Source organism: Typopeltis vanoorti, chromosome 15 (genome assembly GCF_054136105.1).
Source record: "Typopeltis vanoorti isolate ZY-2024b chromosome 15, IOZ_Tvanoo_1.0, whole genome shotgun sequence".
NCBI classification, from domain to species: domain Eukaryota; kingdom Metazoa; phylum Arthropoda; class Arachnida; order Uropygi; family Thelyphonidae; genus Typopeltis; species Typopeltis vanoorti.
The window spans coordinates 94276378-94300541 of NC_143563.1; the positions used below are offsets into that span (position 1 = coordinate 94276378).

Genomic DNA, 24164 nt, shown 5'->3' on the forward strand with positions numbered 1-24164 from the left:
ACGGCGAGCTTCAAACCCGCGGCCTCTTGGTTAGAGAGCGGATACGTTAACTACTTGGCTAACCAGGTTGGCAAACTGGGGATCAATATCTAGACCACCAGAGCTGGATATTTTGGAAGTTTTATTTGCATAGTTGAAAGCTTATTATATGGAAAGAGAAGGGAGGGAAAGTGCAGTCGATTGAAGAAATGTATTGATATACATGAGAATGAAAAATGGTTAAAATCCTGAGACAAAGAAGGTAAAATGCAGAGTTGCGACACACACTAGCTACAGATTTGCAGGTTCTCATTCGTTTTGAGCATCGCATGAACCAAGCGGTCAGAGAGGAAACTGGGAACCGATTGCGAAAATAAGTCATAAGACAGAAGATTACGTAGGAGGCCTTGATGTGTTAAATCTGAGCTACTGCTTGAATTTCTCCAAACTTTTCTTTGGCATGCATCCGGAGATATTCCCAACCTGAGCAAGATCCCTATATAGCGGTGAAATCTATATTGGTGGTCATTATTAAGAGGTTAGTTCGAAATAGTGAAGAAATTCTTTTGATGAATTGCTTCATTATTATAGAAAGGATTGCAATGAACGTCATAGTTATGTAATTGGATTAAGAGTTTGTATTTTCTCCCTCTTTTCCATAGAAAAGGTCTGAATCAAAATGGATTTCCAGAATATGAAATGACAAATTTGGTTCGCATACAGCTGCATGAGATTCAAATGAATGAAACTGAATATGTTTCCTCATAATGTACGACCTGCGTGTGTTAACACTTGTTGATAATTATGCTATCATTTCTGGTTGCTCCAAGTGGATTCTACTAATACAGGTATAAAATATTTTCTATCGTATTCCGGGGGCGGATAACGAAGGCATTGGAGCAGAATCTCTGCAAGTCCTCAAAAATGCAGGCCAATTTTGATAAACGGTTTGGATAAAATAAATAAATAAAAAATAGCGCTCTTCTTTCGTTTGCTGCTAAATACCACGTGGATCTGTGTAAAAGATTTGTCATTAGCACAACAATGATTAAAATTGGAAATCGGGGCTGGATGTCAATAAGTCTTTCTTTTGATATGGCACTAGGACGAACCACATAAAAGGTTAATGTCAAAAAAAAAAAAAAAAAAGCAATATTTTTAATATTTTTTCACTTTCCAAGAAACAGTATATTTGCAATTAGCATAGCAGCTTTATGCTTACGTATTTGCTGTATAATGTTCTTGAAGTAAACAATACAGTAAATACATTTAACTAGGAAATGTTAATGGTATGCATAAAACGATTATTTGGCTACTAATTGTTAAGTTTTATATATATTTTTTAACTTTTAAGTACTTGGCATTAATTGTGTAATTGAGTATACTCTATACTGTGATACTGATGAAAAGCAAAATAAATCCATACCGCTTAGGAGATAGGCCAAGCTTTGAAACAAGTAAACTGTGTGCGTTTCATGCTAGAATATGGCTACATTTAATCAAGTATATTTGATTAAAACTTTCATTCTTTAGATCTTTGCGAAATAAAAAAATGCAATAATAATAATAATAATAATAATAATAAATTGGACTTAGTCATTTTGTCTATATATGGTTTTGATCCAAGATAAAAGCTATCAAACCTTCCACTATTATACTGCGCATATTTCCTGTTGTGCTTAACGCCTCTCAGTCTCGTTCACGTTACTAGAAGAGGAAAATATGCGTTAAAGAAGGGGGGGAAAAAGCAAGAATTAAAAAAAGGCGGTATTTTCTGCTCCTCGTTGTCAGGAAGCAGAACTAGCGTTGCGCGGTAGACCCCAGTAACAGACGGTGGGAGCGTCACGTAGTATTTTTGCATGTCTCACGAGGATGGGATCAAAGGGTTAGATTATGGGGCTCAAGAGGAGGTATACCTAAAGGCGTAGGTTTATATTCGGCACAAAAAAAGCATTCCATTAGACTTTCTCCTTTTGCGCTTCGCTTGCCTCCCGTCCGCATTTTTAATTGTGTGAATTTTAACAACTTTCTGTAACTTGAATACCTAAATATTATTTAATGGAAAAATTTTGTTTAAATAAAAGTCGTTTGAATATATGCAAATATTGTGGACCATGAGAATAAAGTTCAGCTGTCTAGTAAGAGAGCAGCAGTATTTATTAGTATATCACGGAAGGCGAAAACTGAGCACTGTTTGACAGATGGTTATCATTGAAATTTAAAGAAACTTCAGTCTGCTTGTTTAATTTGTATATTTTAAAGCTCATATTAATTTTTGAACTTTAATATTTATTTAGCGTACAGGTTCTAAAATAACTAATTAAATAAAAAAAACTGGATTTCTGTCCCCTTTAAAAATAAAAGAAAATCATAGAACATATAGTACTCTTTTATACATGGCATATGAAATGGTACAGTACTTACTGTTCCATTAAGTACCTTACATTACAAATTCACGCTATCTCATTTTTGACAAAATTGAATTATTGTTCATTTCATTAATTTAGTTTTAATTCCAAGAAGTAATAAATAAGTAATTTGCTTCCCCCCCCCCAATCTTCCAGAAATTATAATTTAAGTTATGCATTTAAATTCAGTAGCAACGATTCACATGGGAAATATCCAAATTCAAATTATTCCGTTCATCACTCGACAATCATTTATAAGGCCGTTTCAGCTGAAGGTGAGTTAGCCAGTTTCATAAAAGTGGAAGGATTTTATCTTCCAAAAGTCAGTTTTGTTTTGTTTTTTCCTCATCTAGCAAAAAAAGAAGGCGAACCGGCGAGGGACATAAACATATAACAGACATGGTAGCCTCATAGCCTTAATTGGTCCGTAATAAAAAAAAAACAAACAAACAACTGGACATTTATTCCTATAAAAACTGATCCAACCAGAAAGCACACTGATAGATAGCAAACTGTGGCGATAGAATAAAACCGCCTTTAAAATTTTAATTTAGTGACTGGACATTAAAAAAATTAAGTAACGTTGTTTTAAAATTTTTTCACGAGCGACTATGTAGATTACATTACCTTTCATTAACCAACGTATATTTTAGTATATTGCGCTACTATCACTCCATTAAAAAAATACTACAGAGTAAACAGAAACTGCTTCCATATGCTAATTACTGAGAGTGATATTGACTTAGGTAAATAGTTACATAAATTCCCAAAACCCATAGAACTTGGGTAATATGAAATGCCATTTTGTGTGTAAAATGGTGGTAATATGAAATGCCATTTTGTGTGTAAAATGGTATTCCGTATTACCTTAAGTTCCTCTACATAACACTGTGGATTTCACTCCCGCTCCGAGCACAAATGTTTGTGAAGATCTTCAGATGGCAAATGAATTTCATCGCTGTGTTAGAGACAAGTATATCCTTCTTATTGGAGGCCTGAAAAACGTTTTAGGATTATTTAACCCTTAGCCCACCCATCGCACTGACTTACTGTAGATTTACAACCTTTTCTGGGGTGGGATTCACATAAAAAAAGGGAAATAGATTACATGCGAAAGCAAGAAACTTCCCAATACCTTCCAGATCTACTCCAGTACACGTGGTGTTAGTTCCAACTTAAAGGGTTATTACGTGCATTGCCGTTTTGTCAAACCATGCCTGCTTTTACAGAAACTTACTTTTGACTTCTTCAATAATTATTTTAGTGTTATTTACATAATATTAATTATTTTCCCCAATTCTTTCAAATTCATTTGTGTTCTCTACCATTCTGTTAGCCATATACTCAAATTCTGTTAGTCACATAATCAAAACGTTTAAAATGTTGTCACCAAACATTTTAAACGTTTTGATTTCCTTTCTTAAAATGTTGCCTTTATGCAGCCCAATTTTGTTAATTGTGAAGTCATCTTCCTCTTAGATTTTATTGTTTGTAATTCTAAATGCTTTTCTTTTCCAAATGCACTGAACCTGAAAATATAAGAAATATATATAGCTGCTCAAACATTTGCTGTTATCAACGTTCTTACACATTATTCACACTTCTAATATTTAAGATAACCCGAATCACTTTCATATTATGCTGGTTCTTTTCTTCACCAGTAATCATAAGTAAATGTTGTTTTTCCTCTACGTTTAGATCTCAACTTAGTGTCGATTTCTTCTATCATGAAGATACACTCTCTCATCCATTCTTATCCACGTGTTCTCTAACATAAGAATGCCAAATGGGATGACCTTTATGAAGTCTGTGCGCCTCGTTTCCCTGGAATTATTTGTTTCCCAACTTTCACACTAAACGCACTTGCAACAGGCAGGAATGGAAATAGTCATCCTCTGTTCTACAGTAAATGCTCGTCCATCATCTAAGCATTTGTTATCTAGGAAGTCTGCTAAGACTTTCACCAGTATCTTCCTTTTCTATCTATACTAATGATTGGTATAAATGCAAACAGCACATCGAACATTGATTTTGATCACAGGACCCAGAGAGCTTGCATACAAGGTAGTCATGGTCCTTTGTCAACATTATTCTCCGTAACTTTTGTCTAATCTTGCTTCCGTCCAGATGATATCTTCATGACAGTCTTCATTCCCCACCCTGTTTGCGATTCTTTCCTGATTTCAAAGCCATGGTTTCTAAATAAATAATAAAGTACATGGTACGGCAGTCCAGTCTAAGTCTTAAGTGGCTTGCAATAAAAACTCCAGCTCCAGTAAAAACTCTAGCTTCACCTACTACAGTGAAGTCCGCGAAACTTGAAAAACTACCATTAATGGGACTACCTGAAAGAACTAAATGTAGAAAACCCTCGCTTGTGCCAGTGGCATTCGTGATTTCTAGTCTCTCTCAAAAGCTGTTGGACAACTTTTTCCCATATATGCTGCTACCTCTCACATTAAGATGGTAGCATGGCAACATCCCCTAAAGATAAAACTGACTTCATTGTATATTCTTTTCGTCCAACGTTTGCCGAGATGTTCAAGGCAAACACCACCTCCTTTACCCATCACATCGTATGCCTCCTGTGGCCTTCCATCAAAAGAATCTTCGACAACCCGGATATCAAAAATGCTCTGGGGCCTGATTGTGGTCCACTAGCTTTGCTCAAGAGTTTTGCTTCCGAAATAACGCCTGTTCTTTATGAACTCTAAACTTTAAAAGAGAAACTAAGCAGCATTGTAGAAGACAAATTACTAGAAGAACAAAATGGTTTCCGAAAAGACCGATCCTGCATAGATCCTATTTTTACTTTAAAATTATTAATAAAAAAAGAGAAGAGAATTTCAAAAAGAAACACACGTGGCATTTATTGGTTATGAAAAAGCCTTTGACAAAATTAGTAGACAAAATTGTTTAAAATATTAACCGATTTAAACATACCAAACCAACTTTTACAATCTATTCAAGAACTGTATACAGGAAATAAAATAACAGTTAAATTAGAATACATCTCAGAATGGAAAGATATATCAAGAGGAGTACGAAAAGGATGTACCTCTCACCTCTGCTTTTCAATATATATGTAAATGAAATATTAACAATCTGGAAACAGCATAACCCATTTGGTATACAAATGACCTCGCAAATGAAGATAGATACACTACTATTTGCAGATGTTAAATAGTATTAGCTACATCAGTCAGAAGATGACTTACAAAGATCATTAAAATCATTAAATGATATCTCAAAGCAATATAATATGACAATATCTAAAGAAAAAACAAAAATAATGGCATTCAAAGGAGAAAACTCAGTAAGAAGTAAAATAGTGATAGATAATAAAATACTAGAACAAGTAAACACTTTCAGATACTTGGGATGTGATCTATCATACGAAGAAGAAAAAGTCATAGACACTAAAATATCAAACTTTGTCAAAGTAAATGGCATAATAAATAATATATTTAAGCCATCCCTAGTACAAAAACACACTAGAATCAGACTATATAATGTCTTGTCAAAACCAACTCTACTATACGGAAGCGAAACATGGACCATGAAAAGGAAAGATGAAAAACGAATTCAAACAGCAGAAATGAAGTTCCTCAGAAAAACAGCTGGATATACCAAGTGGGACCACAAAACAAATGAAGAAATCTTGCAATCCCTGAAAATAAAACCAGTTAATTACTACATAAGACAGTATATAAACAAAAATGACTAGAACATTTAAATCGAATGGACAACAGCAGTCTACCAAAAATATTATGCAGATACAAAATAAGTGGGAAAAGAAGAATCGGAAGACCAAGAAAGAGGCATGAGACCGGAACAGGCCACTTGGCCTAAATTCCATGTTAGGAAGAAGAACTTGCATTGGAAGCAAGTCCATATACAACCAATTCCTAAAAAGGTGATGTGTATACCATCAAATTATCAACCTATTGCTCTGATCTCAGTAGAAGATCATCAACTGGCAATTTCTTCGACCATGGCGAACTAGCAGTTAATCAGTGACCACAATATTGACTTGGCTAATCAGAATCTGCAGTTCTCTGCGCCTACATCACCCCTCTCTGGAAAGATTTAGCGGAACCTATGCTATTGCACTTGACATTTCCAGTGATATTTTATAGAATCAGAGCTTTCCAGAAATAACCATATTATGTTCTGTCTTCCTTTCTTTGTAACGGAAATGCCAGTTTTCTTTCGTGTAATTGTGGAAGGTTCTTTGTCTTCAGATTTTTTTAACTAATGCAGAGGACTTGATTTTACCCATCCTCTTTCATTTATATACATAAACGATCTTCTCTCACTAACCTTAGATGAAACCAGGTTTTTCTGATGATAGCATCTCCATTCATTCCTATTCAAAAGACAAACATTGCAACGTTAAAGCATCTGAAAGCTTCAAGACTACAGTTGGTGTCCAAAACACTAATTGCACCATCCTGCAGTGGAGCGATAAGAATCGAGTCGCCTTTGTGCTTCCAAAACACCTTTCTGTCCTTTTTTTTTAACATCAAAAAGTGCAAAAGATACTTCGTTACAAAAGGTCTTTCGTGTTTTTTTTTTGTTTTTTTTTTATCATTACCTTTTGAGAATGCTCAAATTAACATCAAAGGCTCAGCTGCTTGCTTTGTATGTCAAATCTATCTAACCTTGGAATACTGTTCTCACATTTTTGGTGGTGCATCTAAAACCTATTAACATTTTTTTGATGCTGTTCAGGAAAATTGGAGTTTGGTTGATTAACACCCTCTCTCAGAGACTCTCCAGCTACTGTCTCAGAGATTGTCAGTTTCTGCATTGCATTTCTTCTACAGATATTTCCATTGGTGGCTTGCAATAAAAACCATGTACTGTTCAGCAGTAATAGTACGAGGAACCTTCAGAAGAGCTTTTCCACAAGCCGAGTTGAATTAGTTATATGGAGACGTTTTTCGTCCTGTAGAACAAGCAAATTCTTGGAAAACACAATTAAGATGCAGTATATTTGCCTTATAGCCTTAGCTGCTTTGGCCATAATTTCTCCTGATGCTCAGCTCTCGCCATACTGACCTTTTCCACAAATTAGTATGCTGTAGTTATAATCTGTAATGCTCAAATGAAGAAATCTAAAGAGTGAAATTAAACCAATCGGCGTTAAGTTTTGAAAACATCCGGCACTTATTTATTTTTGCATCTGGCGCATTTGGTCACCATTTTTATTTTGCATAAATAAATACATAAAGTAATACACTGTTTATTTCAATTTAGTTTGGTTTTTTGATTTTCTAGGATGCACTTAAAATGCGTCTAGATGACACAAACATTCAACAAATCAGTTCCTTTGTCATTATTATACATAGCAAAAATAATACATTTTGTAAATAAATGTCAATCACATGTACGAGTATTTCAATTTTCCCCCCTATCTTCCGGTTAGTGTTTATGCTCCGTAACAAATTCGATTGATCGCTTATAGAATAGCATTTCAGACATGCTTTCAAAATCACTTCATCAGTAGAAGCGTGATTTTGGCGGATAAAGCTAACTGTCCCGTTGCGCAGTTCATGTAATGTCTTATCAGGCTGTTTATTTGTGTAGGCAAATTACGTCTCGTTAGGTTTCTTCAGTCATACGAAGTTAGTGTTTAAGGTTACTGCGCTTAGTATTTCTTGATGTTTGCGAATAAGGAATCACTTCGTGTGTACTAAGGTTTGTGCAAATTGGGAATATTGAAACCAGAATACGTGAAATAATGCAAATACGTTCGGTCATAACGAAATGAGCGGTACGAAAGTAATTTTGTACTCCCGAAGATGAATCCTGCATGCTCTCGCTTCAGCGGCTAGTGCGTCATTTAAAAATTGTCATTTATGAAATGGCAAAAGCTTGATGCGTAAAATAGTTGTTGGGTTTGGTTATAGCATACTAGACCATTTGAACTTAGATTTGGAGCGATGAGATGACTATTTGCATACACGTTTCAATCACGTGTGTCATACGAGGACATCGAAAATTCCATGGCTGCGGTATCTGGTTTGTTTAGCGAGATAAATGCGTCGATGAAAACTGTTTGTGTCATAACAGGTAATGAAATATGAGTATACAACATGGTCATAAATTTAAAACAGCATTTGAGACAGTGTTCTCTGGATTTTCCTTAGCAAAGAAAGTCCCCATAACTATGTATTGAAGACCAGAGTGATGTAAATTGTTTTCTTGAATCAAGGAAAAAAAAAAAAAAAAACTAGCACATTATGAATATGCTTCACATGGCCAAATTATTGGTCCCTATTCGCATTTAGAAAGCGTCGACGTTTTGCAATGTATCGGAAACGGCTGCAAAGTGACCACTCCTATACTGCCAAATTATGTTTACACACTGCTCCCTCTTCTGTCTTCCTGATTATTTTCTGTGTTACTTGGCGAAATATGAAAAAAAAAAAAAAAGGCATTCTATTTAATCCTAAAAGCAAATCTTAAACCCTTAGATCAATGCTTTGCTACTTCGGAATTGTTTATTCATAGTTTACATCAGCGATAATCGCTAGCTTATTGTCCGCCAGCAATTTCAATCCAATCCCCAAAATATAATGTACAAATAACTTGAAAAGTATATATATAGTCAAAGTAATCGAGAATATGAGAAGCATGCTAATTTACGCATCAATAGCTCCGAATTGCAAGTGTTTTAACATTCACAGACGAGTGTTACACACACACACGGACAAGCCACCGAATTGTTTCTTCTATTTTAGTTCTAATTTGTATTGCATTGTAATTATATATTTGAGAGCAAATGTTTTCTCCTATAAATAATAATAATCTAAAATTAGGAATAGGATACCTTGAGTGTTTATTGCGAATTAGTGTAATGAGAATTCCAGTTAAAAAATCTGGAATATATATAATCTCAGACAACCGTTTATACGTTTATTTTCTAAAGCACAGTAGTAGTAGTAAGTAATTAAGACAACAAAATTATATGTTGAAAATTTTAAGTAAACCCCGTTTCGTCGTGCAATTTAATGTCATTTTCTTCGGCTAAACCTTATTTCCAGTTTTCGATATGGATGACACTGCCCTCAGTTACCTTTCACTTGAAACTCAGCACATCTCATGTTTATGATACACCAGTGGAGAACTTCCTCAGACTTGTGTTCAGTATGCAAAAGATTTGGACATGCATATCATATTGTGATTTTCATGAAATGCACGTAATTCCATAAACGATCCCAGGAAAATGGACGTATAGAGATAAATGAACCCCAAGAAAAAAAGTTCGAGTATTTGGAATTGAATCAGAATAAATGATACTTATAGGACATCTTCAGGCAGTTATAGGTAAAGCGAACTAAAATGTACTATGGTTTACTATAAAAGGTTGTAAACTATAATACTTTATTATCGTTAGTTAGCGGCATATCAATGTCTTTCCTGTTAATTTTTTTTAAAGTTATACTCATGTAAAAAATACGTTCTTATGTTCCGGAAACCATACTCTAGAGACCAAACATGGAACTTTTTCAAACCACTTCAGACCTCCAACAAGTGCGATGGTCTACTGTTCTGTTTGTTGGAGAGAGAGAGATATGCTAACCACTGGAGCAACGAGACCAGCCGGAGAATTGTTGAAAATATTCACTTATATGATGTGTTTATCTCTATTGCAATATACCAATGCTTCCCAAACTTCTGGATGTCAGGGCCCCTTTGGAAAAATTAACATATTTCACGCTCCCTCCTCGAAAAAAATTGTAATATAGACACATATTATTATAATATTTATTGTTTTTATATTCAATACAAAACATACACAGCGAATATTGCAAAAATCAAATGCAAATATTACATTTTTAGCATCTTACATACACATTTGACATGGCTCATTATCTCATATTTTTATATGGATAGATATATTGTTATTGTACATTTGCAGTACAATCACGTGAAACGTAAAACGATTAGCAATAAACAAAGTAAGAATTAAAAGCATAAAAGAAGTTTAATAACAATCTAATGTTAAATAATTAAAATTAATTAAGAAAAAACAATTTAATGTGATGGATGTGTTTCAATACTGCTTCACAAATATCAGGTGAAATATTTGAAACTGCAATTCTGAGATTTCTGCTTTGAAATGAAACTTATATAAATAAGCATATATTTACTAATATTCATTAAGTGCCGAAATATGCAGGAAGCAAAATTTGTGAACCCGCACCAATGTGTGAGTTTTTTTTTTTTAATTAAAATATAAAAAATAAATAAAAATTAAATACGTTTCTTTTAAGATAAAAAAAATCTACTTAGTCTTAAAACATTTTCAGTTTGTTTTCATTATTTCACGGCCCCCTCAACAAAACCTACGGCCCCCAAGGGGCCCGCGGCCCACAGTTTGGGAAGCGCAGCTCTAAGCGACCCGGCTTGCTATTATAAAAACAGTCATTCATCACCTATGACCTACGTTTGTTTTGTTAGTCGTCCCTTTATCCTTAGTGAAAACCAGGGTAGATGCTATATTCGGGTTTTCTCATTAGATGCTAACGATCTCCGAATTTCCTTCTTGGTGATTTTATTGCAATTATTATTTAGGGAAATATCACAGAAATTACTTCCTTCGACTAAACTTCCATTTTTTTTATCACTACTTTTATGGCATTACAGTCATAAAGAATGGAGGAATTTTGAAATTAAATTTACATTTAGAAGGGTAAAAAAAATTGATTAAAAATTTAGAAATCCTAAAACAACAAAAAAAAGGTAGAATGGAGCGTGTTATCATTCCTTTTTTAATCAAGCAGTATAATACATGTAGAATAATAACTAAATAAAGAATAATATACTATGAATTAATTAATTACGATATTTATAGATTTACAAGGTCATTTTGTTGGCGTGCGAAGACAACACAGAGTTGTTGCGTTCACCCACCGCTGCCACTCTTGGTCAGTTTCCGAGTAATCTCAAGTCCCGATTGTAGAGTTTCCTTCCGGGATGGTTCCGGCTTTTTCCTTTTCAAATAGAAAGAGAGAAAGTACTCAAAATGTATTTGCATGAGACTTTGTATCATGATAATCTTTTATGGAAATATTACACATAAAACTCCGTAAGTTGGGCAGTTCACTAGTAATGGATAAATTTAAGGCTAGAAAAAATTTAATAATAATTTTTATTATTAAATAAAAATGTTTAATATTGATTCAGTTGATTCAGTAATGTATTGTATTTTTGCCCTTTGCATGTTACACGTGAAGGAAAAGGTTGCCCTATAAAAGGGATTTTTTAATGGTTAAATTAAGATCAGAAAGGGTATTAAGATCATTGAATTAAATTAAGATAATTGCACTGGATTTTGACAGTGCTTAGAAGAAAGATGAGAAATAGATACTGGACGGAGTGAATAGAGCCTCTGTAGCTCAGTCGGTTTCTACGATGCTTTTTGTTTGAAAGACCTGGGTTCGAATCCCCCTCTAAGATGCGAAAACCCTTTATCACGGCTTTTCAAACTGAAGGTAAATTAACCGGTGTCATGCGAAGTGGGAGGGTCTACCATCCCGTTCAGGAGAACACACGCAATTTATACACAAAAAAATATATATATATATTTAGGCATGAGACTAACAACTAATCACCTTATCCAAAACTTATGATTAAGAAAGCCTAGTATGGTAGGTCGTGGGCTTTAAGGGTTTTGTAAGTACCGTGGATTATTATTATACCGAATGAATAATGGTCATGGATGTATCAGAACTTTGCAGCATAAACAGATTCGTTCGACGGGATTGCAATCCTCTCGCACGAATAGAGAAGAAATGCTTCTTTCCAGTCGAAAGAACAGTGGACTCGCTTGACTTACCGGTTTTTCAAAGTATCGCGATGGTAATATCGAAGTGTTACTGGGATTACTGAAGCTTTGGCCTAAATAATTACATAAAATAATTAAATTAATGCTAATTTATTTCATCCGTGAAATAAAAGCTGAAAAACTCACTTTTTGAAAGCAGGAACATTATGAATGATTCCACTTTCACTATACTTAATCCATGTTTTACCTTAAATTCATTCAAATATATTTCGCATTCAATAAACCGTCAGGCAACAGTCCGCTCACCCATTCCCCTCCAGGCAAAAATTTACTCGTAATCTCTTGTTTTCTCTTCCATCCTGAAAATAATTTCATCTAAATCATTTTTGTTAATGTCACTCATCACTTTTCACCCATCGGCTAAGCTGTAAATCATATTTTTGGAACCTATCCTACTGCAGACATTCCGTAGTCCTGATATTAATATAATCATTCTTTACTTGATCTTTTCCGTTGTTTTTGTAGCCACGCGAAATCCAGGTCTGCGCATATTCAGACATAATATGCTCCATGTGTTATTTAATGAAAAAATCGTTTTTTGAGCATGGGGGAAATTCATTACTCTAGGAGAGTAATGAATTTCCCCCATGCTCATTTTTATAATGCATTAACCTTACTCATCTACTCACAATTCAAGTCGCTTCTTATTATCCTCTTGAAATTTGTATCATCCGCAGATAGTTGAATATCGTTATTCAAACCATTCGCTAGTTATTAATTTAATATAAAAATTAAACAGCAGTGCCTCATGCCAGTGCTCTGGCATTTGTGTGGGTGGATTTGCTCCCCTATGCACCTCGTTGATATCAGACCAATTTCCTATCCAGGTACTGTTCTGTTATTTATCCCTATTTTAACTAATTTAAATAGCTTCCGATGTAATAATCTATCAAACATACATCTCAGAATATTAGCATATGCATCCTTTAGTTATGAAAATATAAGCAGACAGTGAAAATAAAATCTTTCCTAATAAGTCAGTGCTAGCTTTTTTTTTATTTTATTTATCCAATGCTGAGTGCTAACCAAAATTATCTAACCAAAATAATAAAAAAAAAACTCATTTAAAAAAAAAGTGAATCGAACTACTGAAGAAGTTGGCAACTGTTTAAAATCAGCTGCTTGGCTGGTATTACCGTTTTAAGTGTTAAAAATGTAAATTCCCCCACCCTAAATTCGAGTACTTCTCTAACAGCAGTTTTAGCAACACTACTACTACCAATGATGGTTAAAACGTTATTGTAGTAGCTGCTTTTAAACTTGGAACATTTTTTATTAAAATGTTTATATGAAGAGTAGTTACTGTGTGTGTGCGGGAATAAATTCGGCTTTTTACTTCTTGGAAATGTAATTCTTTATTTATTTTATTTCATTATTTATATATTATTTTTTTATGAAAGAAAAACGCAGATATAGTGAATTTTTCAGGCGAACTTTGCTATTAGTAAGTAGTAATAGAAGTAGTAGACTAGGTTAGTATTCCAGTGTTTTCATAACCTACTGACGCAGTTTCACTTTTCCCAATTCACTCACCAAACGATTCCACGATGTGGAACGAGGTGAGGAGTAATCTTCATTGTACTGTGAAGATATAATAACTGAATTTACGATGCTTTCAGCAAAAAAAGTGTGATAACCTCGAGGTTGTCGATATATTACAGAGATCTTTGACATGAAAAGGCAGTGAATTTTGTTATTTGTAATAATGTTTGATGTAACTACAGTATACTGAGTAGATATGATAAAATGTTATATTTTAAAATTGATAGGGAATTTACAAGTGATTAGCCAGTCAAAAGTTTGTTTATTCGTGTGTATGACAGTTGATGATTCTTACTGAAAAGTATTGTATCGTTTAAAAAAAAGTTTTATGTTAAAATGAAGTTTATTTAAGTGTTTTCAAAGTATAGCATGCATTTCAGAGAAGAGAAATGCAAGTAGAATTTGATTACCACATGTATCATCCTTGTATAACATGGCAAAGAATTTTGAGAAGTTCTATTATCCCATTTATGTAGTAGAATTTTTTTTTCCTGAAAAAAATATTTCTTGAATCCATACGTCTATCTGCACAAACGGATAAATGGCACCCATTCAGACACATTGTAACGCAAGTACCAAGTACATTCACGTACGACTTTTCAATCAGAATTAGACTTACTATTAAATATAATATTAACAGAATATTATTAAGATATCTTGTACTGTGTATTGTGAGCCTCTGAGCATCATATGCAAGTGGCTAGCGCTGTACCGAGACCAGACATCCACTCTCCCCCTCCTCCTGTCTTCCTCTCCCACCCAAATCTGTTTTATTTAGAAGAAAAGCCTGAAAACGCTTCACTTTGATGTTAGTTATTGATCAGATGGATAAACTCCATATTTCTTAACATTTCTCGAGACGATTTTTGGATTAAAAAAAATTTCAATATTTAAAAAAATCTTCCTAATTGTGAAATAATGATAATTTCTGATAATACTGTAATATTTTTCTGGCCATGCTTGGCGGTTTTTGCCAATTAACCTATTTCAGAATTAAAACTGATCAAATGCTTTTATACTGCGTCCGTTGAGAGAGTTAGAAGAAACAGTGTGTAAATTTTTTGCGCCAAGAGACTGAAGTTGCTGACATTATATACTAGTAACTGATAGCATATATTCTTGCTAGTGTGCCAGAGGTTGCCTCAGTACGCTGCTTGAAACATAGGCTAAATATATAATAGCTAGCGTGTTTGTTTGTCCATCCTTAATTCTGTGCAGCAGTATATTTTTGTAATTCCACCCATAAGAGTACTAAACCTAACATATATTAGTACCCTGGTGGGATAAGGGTTGTTTATATAATCTGGAAGCCCTGCTATAGAGACAAAACATAGAACGTTTTAAACCCACTTCAGACTGCCAATAAGTAGTCCGCCGGTAGTAGTTGAAATTCATCTAAATGAAGACGTTCCCAAGCATTCATGTCCGAAGTGGGAGGCGAACCGACGGCTTATTAGTTAGAGAGGGGAAGCGCTATCCACTTTGCCAACCAGGCTGACAAAGAAAATGCTTGCCAGTAGCATCATGTATTTTCAGGTGGTCATTCTCCCAAGTGCTGTCTGCGTCCATGTCTACTTAGCTTCAATGATCAGACAGCAGCTGCCACTTTGAAACCGATCCGTCTGCTGAAAACTGTTTTACTATTTACATAATAGTGTATAATCTGTATGATTGTTTAGTTATAAATAACTGCCAGTATATCTGTTACTTGCCTGTTTTGCAAGATGAAAACACTGTCGTCCCCCCCCCTTTCTGATCTGTGTAGATTATCTTCGTTATTTTACAACATACCTTGTGTCCACCATATTTGTTATGATCGTCATAATAATTTTTGCACATCACAATAGATGCTATGATAAAAATTATTAAAATGATCGTCATCCTTTCCAGATATTGTTCCTTTAGATACTGTGATAGTAATAATATAAAGTTATCGTGTAGTGTTAATTTCCTATTTACAATTTTCGTCCAAGTTAGTCCTTTATCTGTCAAGACTACAATATTGTCAATCGTATATTTCGGTCTTTAAAGCACTTCTAACTTACATCACTCCCCTTGATCTTGGGCTTCCTCTGGACCTTTTCCCTCACACCAGCCATTTGTTCTGCTAACGGTTGGCCGGAAACAGGCTGGTGGGAGAGGTATCCTGGTATAGAGATTGTTCTCATGGACTTCACTGGGTCCTCTCATCCCCATTGAATATACCTTGACCGCTACCTCTTACATGAGGATTGTTTCGGACCAGGTATTGTCCTGCATAGTAATCAGTGTAGCGTAATGGATCCTTTTATTCTGTTTGTTGGTTCAGAATACCTCAGGACACCTTCCGTAGTCTTGTGGGGTCAATGCCAAGACGGGTACAAGTGGTTATCTCGCCAAAGGATACCAGTCATGCTACTATGCAATCATACTGTTTTTTACTCATGACTGTGTGCGTGTGTATACACACACATATCGGAAACCTACGTGTGGTTTCACTGACATACCTTTTCTGGTTTACTATTCAGAATGGAAGCAGACTAAACATGAAGTTTGTCGTGTCCGGTGTTCAACTTTAAGCAGCAAATATTCCTGGTAAAACTAACAGACAATACTTGATCAGGCCAACAAATGTGGAATTTTTGTAGTGATTGCTACATTTAGTATTAAGTTTTTGACGTGACTGAATTTTGCATGATAATATGCTGCCCATCTAATAGATATTACCGACATACAGATGTGTCTTTAGAGATACTTTCGAAGTATTTCTGTGAATTGCATCAATAATACTTGAACCTCTGACTTCTGTTGAATTTTCAGAAGTCTAGATTCAGATCATGTAGAGATTTCTTTTAGTATTTTATCCAATGGTAAATTAGGTGATCTCGGGTAGGATAATAGGGCTCTCTTTCATCAGGAAAATTGATTTTTCATACCTCAAATTTGATATGAGGAATGGATTTTTAGATTTATATGCAGTTTGCAGGTATGGCGTACAGTCGATATGATTTCTTTTGGTTGTCTTGGACGTTATCAAAATACGAATTAATCGATCAGGTTAAGTTTTCTATTTGACAGGCATATATCGTATGTATACACCAATAGCATATTGTTTGTGCTATTGGTCTGTACTATACCACTTTTGAATATTTATTAGATAACAAAATTGGTTTCTTTATACAAATAAAAAGAAACTTATTCCAAGGTGCAAAACGTGACATTCCAGCCATACATTTAAAACATGCTGTGGACATTATTCACCGCCATCTGAACTAAAATATAGCATAGAATATATTTTGATGTACTTCCAGATATGGTATTCCAAATATGGTGAGTATGAACCGAAGTGCGAAAGCTGAGATTTTAGGACAGCTATCAGATCGATAATCAATTACCCTTTATTACCAAATATCAGTGGATTAATATTTGGTTTGTTATTCTTTATAATGTGCATATTTACTTTATTCTTTTTTCCCTTGATATTCATGTTAAATATATAAATATATGGTATTACTCAGAAAGTATTAATTTAAACATTGATCTTGTTGTATGTAAACGAAGTGACCAGATTTAAATTAATACATTCGAATCTGTTTTATTTGTAACTCCAGTGTATTTCTAATCATAATAAGTATAATATTATTGTTTCAAGTTTGGGTTTTGCGTATGGTTATTCAACATGCCCACACGCACATACACATTTAAATGTATTCACCAATTATTTAAATAATCCGATTGGTTTCATAATTAACTTAGATCGTAGTCACTAGTCGGCGCAACATAATAATGTCGTATTTTTGGTACGTTTTACTTGTTCATTTATATTTATTATTTAGATTAGCTATTGTTTATAAAGAAAAAGAAAAGCTTGAATGGCATATCAACTTTTTTGCAATATTTCGATTCGATGTATTTAATGTTTTTAGGGATTTCAAAATCTGATTTATGATGGACTTCATAGATATTACTTCATGGTTTAAGTGTCTCTATGACAATCAATTTGATATATAGTCATTTATCTGTTAGCATTGTAAATTAATAATGAATTAATATATTCTTAGTAATTAGAGCCGTAACACTTTAGCTTATAATCTTTAGGTAAGAATCCACAAATTATGATGTTCCTTGGACAGAACCTCTTAGACATTACCACTAAATTCTGTGATAAGCATGCTCTATCGTCTACGACCCAGATGAATTAATTGTAAATACTTAATATGCTTTGGGCTGATACTGATGCTTAAGTGGGAGCTGTATAACATTTCGGATTGCTCCTAGTCAAGTTCCTCCTGTTTCCCTTGTCTTATATTTCTATTTGGAGAGGGGAAGAAATATAGAAGCATAAAAACTTATTCAAATATTATTCACATTAACACTGCAAGACTGTATTTTGTTTCCACAAAGAAAAAAAATGCAGTTCACAGAATTCACAGTTTGAATTCCTCAGTATATTGTTATATATCCCTTCGAAATTGCACAGGTTATAACTAGCTACAATACCTGCACGGTAGGAGGCAATTCTCGTTTAGAGTATGAAGCATTTCCACTTAGATACCTAAGAGCCTAATTGCTAAATATTAGTCTAGATTACTTCAGAACAAGCACCGAATTTCTTGACTTCAGAAAGAATAAGACAGACATGATTCTTATTCAGACATTATCGCGGAGAAAATATATTTATCACTTCTTTGTTGCGTCTAGAATTTAGTTCGTCATTTGCTTCTAATTAACTTATCACACGAATATCGTGTGACGTGGCAACTGTCTCTTCTTTCCTCTTAGTCTTCCCTTTATTAGACTTGATATAGTCTACATACACTCTCTGTCCAAAACGAAACCGAACTTTTGATAGGAAATAAAACACAGGCCAATTATAATTATTCAAATCATTTATTTCAATTTATGTATTACTCTCCCTTAGCTTCGATACAGTGTTTGGCACGGTCAATTAATTCGTTAAATGAGTTTTTATATCGGTTTTGGGGATACTGTTGAGGGTCATGGTTACTGCTGCTTGAACGTTTTCAATGGTGTCGTATCGCTTTCATTTCATCGGCAAATTAAGTCGGAGGGAAGAGAAAGAAGTCACAGGGTGCTAAATCAGGTGAATACGGCGAGTGATCTAACAAACAAACTTAGTTTTTGCTTAAAAACTGTCCCACAATGTTCAAATGATGAGATGGTGCATTATCGTGCAAAAGTGATTAATTGCCTCCATCACGATACTCATGCGGTATACGACGAATTCTCGCTATCAATCGCTTCAAACCTTCGAGATAAAACTCGCCATTGACCGTTTGGCCAGGTGGAACGAATTCTTTGTGGATAAGGCCCATGGAATCGTAGAAATAAATCAGCATTGTCTTTACTTTTGACTTCTCCAAGCGACTTTTTTTCGGATGGACCTCTTCTGTTGGTCTCCACTCAGCACTCTGGCGCTTTGTTTCGGGCTCATACCCAAAACACAACGTTTCGTCACCAGTAACGATCATTTCAAGGAAGTTGGAGTCCTTACGAGCGGTTTTAATGAGGTCCTTGCGGTGTTCAATTCGATACATTTTTTGGTCGTCAGTCAACTTGTGGGGAACAGATCGCGAATTCAATTTATGAAGGCCCAAACTCTCGGTCAAAATGTTGTGCACAGTTGATTTTGGAATCCCCAATTAATCTTCAATCAATCTCACGAACGATTTCGTGTTTTCTTTGATTTCAGACGCCTGGACTGCCTGGCTTTTCGTTGTCCTTATGCGTCTCACGACCGCTTTGAAATCGCTTAAACCACTCGTAAACTTGAGTACGGGATAAGCATTCATCACCTTATGCTTTTTGAAGCATTTGATGCATTTCGGTAAAACTTTTACCAAGTTTAACACAAAAGTCAATCGCAGCTCTCTGTTTGAAACTCAATTTCCGACCGTTCGTCAAAACACACTGTCACTCTTGGCACTATAACTCGGCTTCTAATGAAAGAAATGTCATAAACAGTTGACACAACACTAATGAAGGTTACCGCTTTCGACAACAAAAAGATACAACAGGTAGTGCCACTAGTTTCTTCTATTTTCGAAAAGTTCGGTTTCTTTTTGGACAGAGGATGTATTTCCCTGGTAAGCAATCTGAAGTACATCATCACCCCCACAGTGCTGGGTTTCAAATACTGTGCTTTGTCACTGTTCGACTGCTTACACTTTGTATTCTACATATATAAGCATTTATCTATGTTTTTCCTTTCATTATTTACAGCTAGACAGGAAAAATGTCACCAATGCAGGTGCCAAAATAAAAAATTGTTAGCTAACAGAATTGCCATTCCTAGTACTGTTTCATCTGGGCATAAGTTAATAATATGAAAATATCCATGTGTTCAGTTATTTCTCCAACTTAAAATACCATTCCTAATAACAGTTTATAATTATAAAAATATACTTCAATCGTGAAATTGATAGTGAGTGCTTAATAACATACCAAAACTCATAACATGCAAAATTGCATATGTGATAACTAGTTTACTGCGTTGTACAGTAATTGGGAAAGAGAGGGAGAGAGAGAGAGAGAGAGAGAGAGAGATGGCAATGTAGATGGCATCATTGTTCTGGATGGAATACTGCAATTAGCCTTTAATTGATCACTATGATAATGTGTTGATCCAACGTATTGATAATGTAATTCGCAGGACCCAGCACATCTGAAATGTCCCCCATGAATGGACAAAATAATATACTGTTCTTTAAACTGAATTTCTTTCAGTTTTATATAGCCTCCACACTGAGACAGGAAAGAAAATGATAAGAAAGAAAATGTTCTTATGAACAAATTAATCCCTTAAATACATTCAATTGTTTCCGTCTAAATATCCAAAGAATCTCTATATTTAAATAGCCAGATTTGGCCATTCTTGCGTGTAGGTAGTACTTTTCTGCTTGGAAACTAAATTTTTTTTTCAAAACAGACAAACCAATAGTTCACATATGCTTACAGTCAGACAGAACTTAGAAACTATAAGTATTTTTCTTTCAAAATAAGCAAACTGAACTTCCAAATAACCGACATAAAACACACTCCTACATAAAACAGACAACTTAGACAGTATATAGGTTAATTTTAATGATTTTAATTTCCGTTGATAACAATGTAAACAGTCTATTAAAGATACACTTTTATGCAATTCTCATAAAAAATGTTTAGCGATATTTTATTACAGTACAGTAAAACTTTTCGCGTTTTATTCTTTATTATTGATCTTTTAGAACTCGACTTGCAACTGAAATGTTATATGATTGGCAAATAACTCACAACATGTACTCTCTTCAGGGCTTCTGTTATCACTGGTTACAAATATCTGCTGAAAGGTACTACTCATTTTCAAATAACTATTTTTACATACAGCGAGAGAGAAAGAAAGGAAAAAGAAAATAGCTCATCTCTCTTCTCCCCCCCCCTTTCTTTCTTTCTCTCTTTTATAGCTAATTGTTCATTTCCTTCCTGGTCTGCCAAGATCCGTTTGTCAATCTAGACTACACATCTTCCTGAACTCTTCGCATCTTTTCATTTGCAGTTTTATGACATTGAACCCTAGGAAAAAATCCTAATCGTGTATGCTTATAGTAAACATCGTACTGAGAGACTTAATAATTTCGAGGAACATTCATCTTTACGTTTTTTTTTTTTGTTGGTGTTTTCGAATTTAAGCCACAAATTTGATCATATTGGGTAGTAATATATTATAGCTGTTGTTAGTGCCAAAATTGCCAGCGTCATTTTGTTTTATGGCCAATACAGTATTAATACTTCGCTTCGATGAACAGATTTTTATTTTTTGGATTTAAGACATCTTTTTAATATTGTCTTTTAGCTGTATGCGTGTTATTACTATCATACAATAATGTATTGTTTTTCCAACGTCATATGCTACATCGAAATTAAGCACAAGAAATATGACCCCCTTCTGAAAAATACTAACATTTCGGATTTTGTTTACTGTTGTACAAATGCATACTAATTAAATGCACTTAATTTCACGTCTTTGCATTTATCTACATATTATTTTCATTCGGGCGAATGAATATGAAGGAAGTTCAAACTTGTTGGAACTGTTATTTACATGTCTTTTGCAAACATGGTAAGCATCATTTTGCATTTCAGTCCCTGGGTGGCACATGGGAGTGGCAGGAAAAATTGAAGGACGTTTACAGGAAAACTATTTCTCTCTGCATATCACATTTTTTCTCAAGCATTAAATTGTTACGAGAAGTAGAAAAACTTCTTTGTTGAAGGTGACCTCTATACACGCATTGCATAATTCTGTTACACCCCTCCCATCTTCTCTTAGCCTAAACGTTTGCTGAAGCAAGTTGTCTATTTTGCAAATTATTCTGCATCACTTTATTACTGGATTTCGACTTGTTGGATTTATATTTAACATTTCTGGTCCTGTTCTATCCTATTTTTATACTTCTGCTTCTTTCTTTATAACATTTCATGTCTCGAACTGTCGTGAAATCTTTGGAATTCTTTTTTTTTTTTTTGTATGTGAATTGTGTTTTTAAAGGAATTTTATATTCTATAAAGTGTTATTCATATATCCAATGGTTACAAAGGTAATCATATATTTTGTCACTCAGCTGTATCATATCATGGTAAAATGTTATATTTTTTCTGTTCTCTTAACGATGCCCAAGAAGTTTCACTGCAAGTTTTATAAAAAAGAATGCTTTGTAAATAATTTCTCGCTTCGAAGAAAATTGTTCAACATTATGTTAATTTCTTTCTCTTTTTTTTTTTCTTTTCAAAACTGTTACTCGACGAACATTTGTTCAGACTTTACTCTTAATATCTACAAAGTTTATTTTTGGGATAATATTTATAAATTAGCTCTATTTCGCCTCGGTTACATTCCCTCCTTCAGAAGACCTCAGATTGAGAACGTGAATAATATCGGCATAATCTTATTTCATTTGTCTCTCAAACTTTAAGTAATTTCAGATTACTTCAGTTGAGAGACAACATATCAGTTCAGTTGCAGAAAATAATATAACAGAATAATATATCAGAAAAATTAAAAAAAAAAAAAAACAGTTAATAAACAGTTTATTTCTTCTAAGTTGAAAATGTAGTTTTCTCGAAAAACGGCGACTCGCGCCTAATACACAAATCATTATTATCATTATTTGCGTCTTTCAGTCTAGCACTGTTATGAGTTTGACAAGACTACACAAGACATTCTTATATTACTACTTTCACAATATTATTATTAACTTAAAAATTTAATAATAAATTTTAATTAAATTTAATTAATAATAAACAGTTTATTTCTTCTAAGTTGAAAATGTACTTTTCTCGAAAAACGGCGACTCGCGCCTAATACACAAATCATTATTTACCTCTTTCAGTCTAGCACTGTTATGAGTTTGACAAGACTACACAAGAACATTCTTATATTACTACTTTCACAATATTATTTTTAACTTAAAAATTTAGATTTTGCAGTCATAACCGAAGTCATAACATTTTTAGTTCTTAACACTACTTTAGTGATCTTGCGTACGCTTTTAACACAAATGTCAAAATATACTTCATAAGCTTATGAATTTCAGTTAGTTGGTCTTGAAGTTTTGTCATTTTAGCGTGCATGTATGTTAAAATCTAATGTAATTACATGGTTATTTACAGTTAAATAGGTGTATAAATTATATAAACTAATATTTATATAATTGTATATTATATTACAAAACTGAAGGTAAACCTAAATTATCGGTAACGATATCGAACTTGATACATTTTCTCAGTTAATTTCATATAATAGAAATTTGCATGTAACATTATTATTTATTTGTTTTGTTTTCGCTGCTTAAATACATGATTTTTGTAATGTAAGTTAAGGGGAAAAATGAAATGAGGATTAACTGTATCTGTTTATTTGTAATATACGAGTTAGAAAAAATATATACAATTAACCAGTTAGAAACCGCGATTAACAAGTTCATTAAAATAAAATAAAATTACTGTACATACTATATAAAGATTCTCTCTCTATAAAGATTCCGAATTATTTCGAGATTTTTCGCTTTGTTTTATTACACTGACCTCACCATCGAAATCGTACGTCCATCAGATATGATATAATCATTTCGCGTATTGTAACCATACACTAACATCATGTGCAGTGTTGAATCATCATCTCAAGGCCAAAATATGTTTTGATAAATTTTCTACATTTTTAAAATTTTCAATATACTTGTTAAAAAGAACAAATTTCAGTTTAAAACTCGAAAAATACAGTGTTTTCCATTGTTTGCTTTATTAAACAGGAGATATCGACAGCTATTTCTATTCCTCAACACCTTACCAGTGCGTGAGAGTCAAGGGACACAGGAAGTGGAACTTTTTTGAGCAAGAGG

The 24164-nt window shown here is 33.9% G+C and overlaps 1 protein-coding gene across 8 annotated transcripts in view; it reads left to right on the plus strand.

The window, feature by feature from the left end:
• The window catches only part of LOC150098991 (NGFI-A-binding protein 1-like), a 685870-nt gene that overhangs the window by 406066 nt on the left and 255640 nt on the right, over positions 1 to 24164 (plus strand). For 7 of the 8 annotated variants that reach the window (XM_090404614.1, XM_090404621.1, XM_090404624.1 and 4 more), the window contains one exon: positions 24075 to 24164. The exons of the other annotated variant lie outside the window; for it this stretch is intronic. In XM_090404614.1, the coding sequence (XP_090260740.1) occupies positions 24075 to 24164 (90 nt within the window). The remainder of the gene's footprint in view (positions 1 to 24074) is intronic. 8 annotated transcript variants of the gene reach the window in all.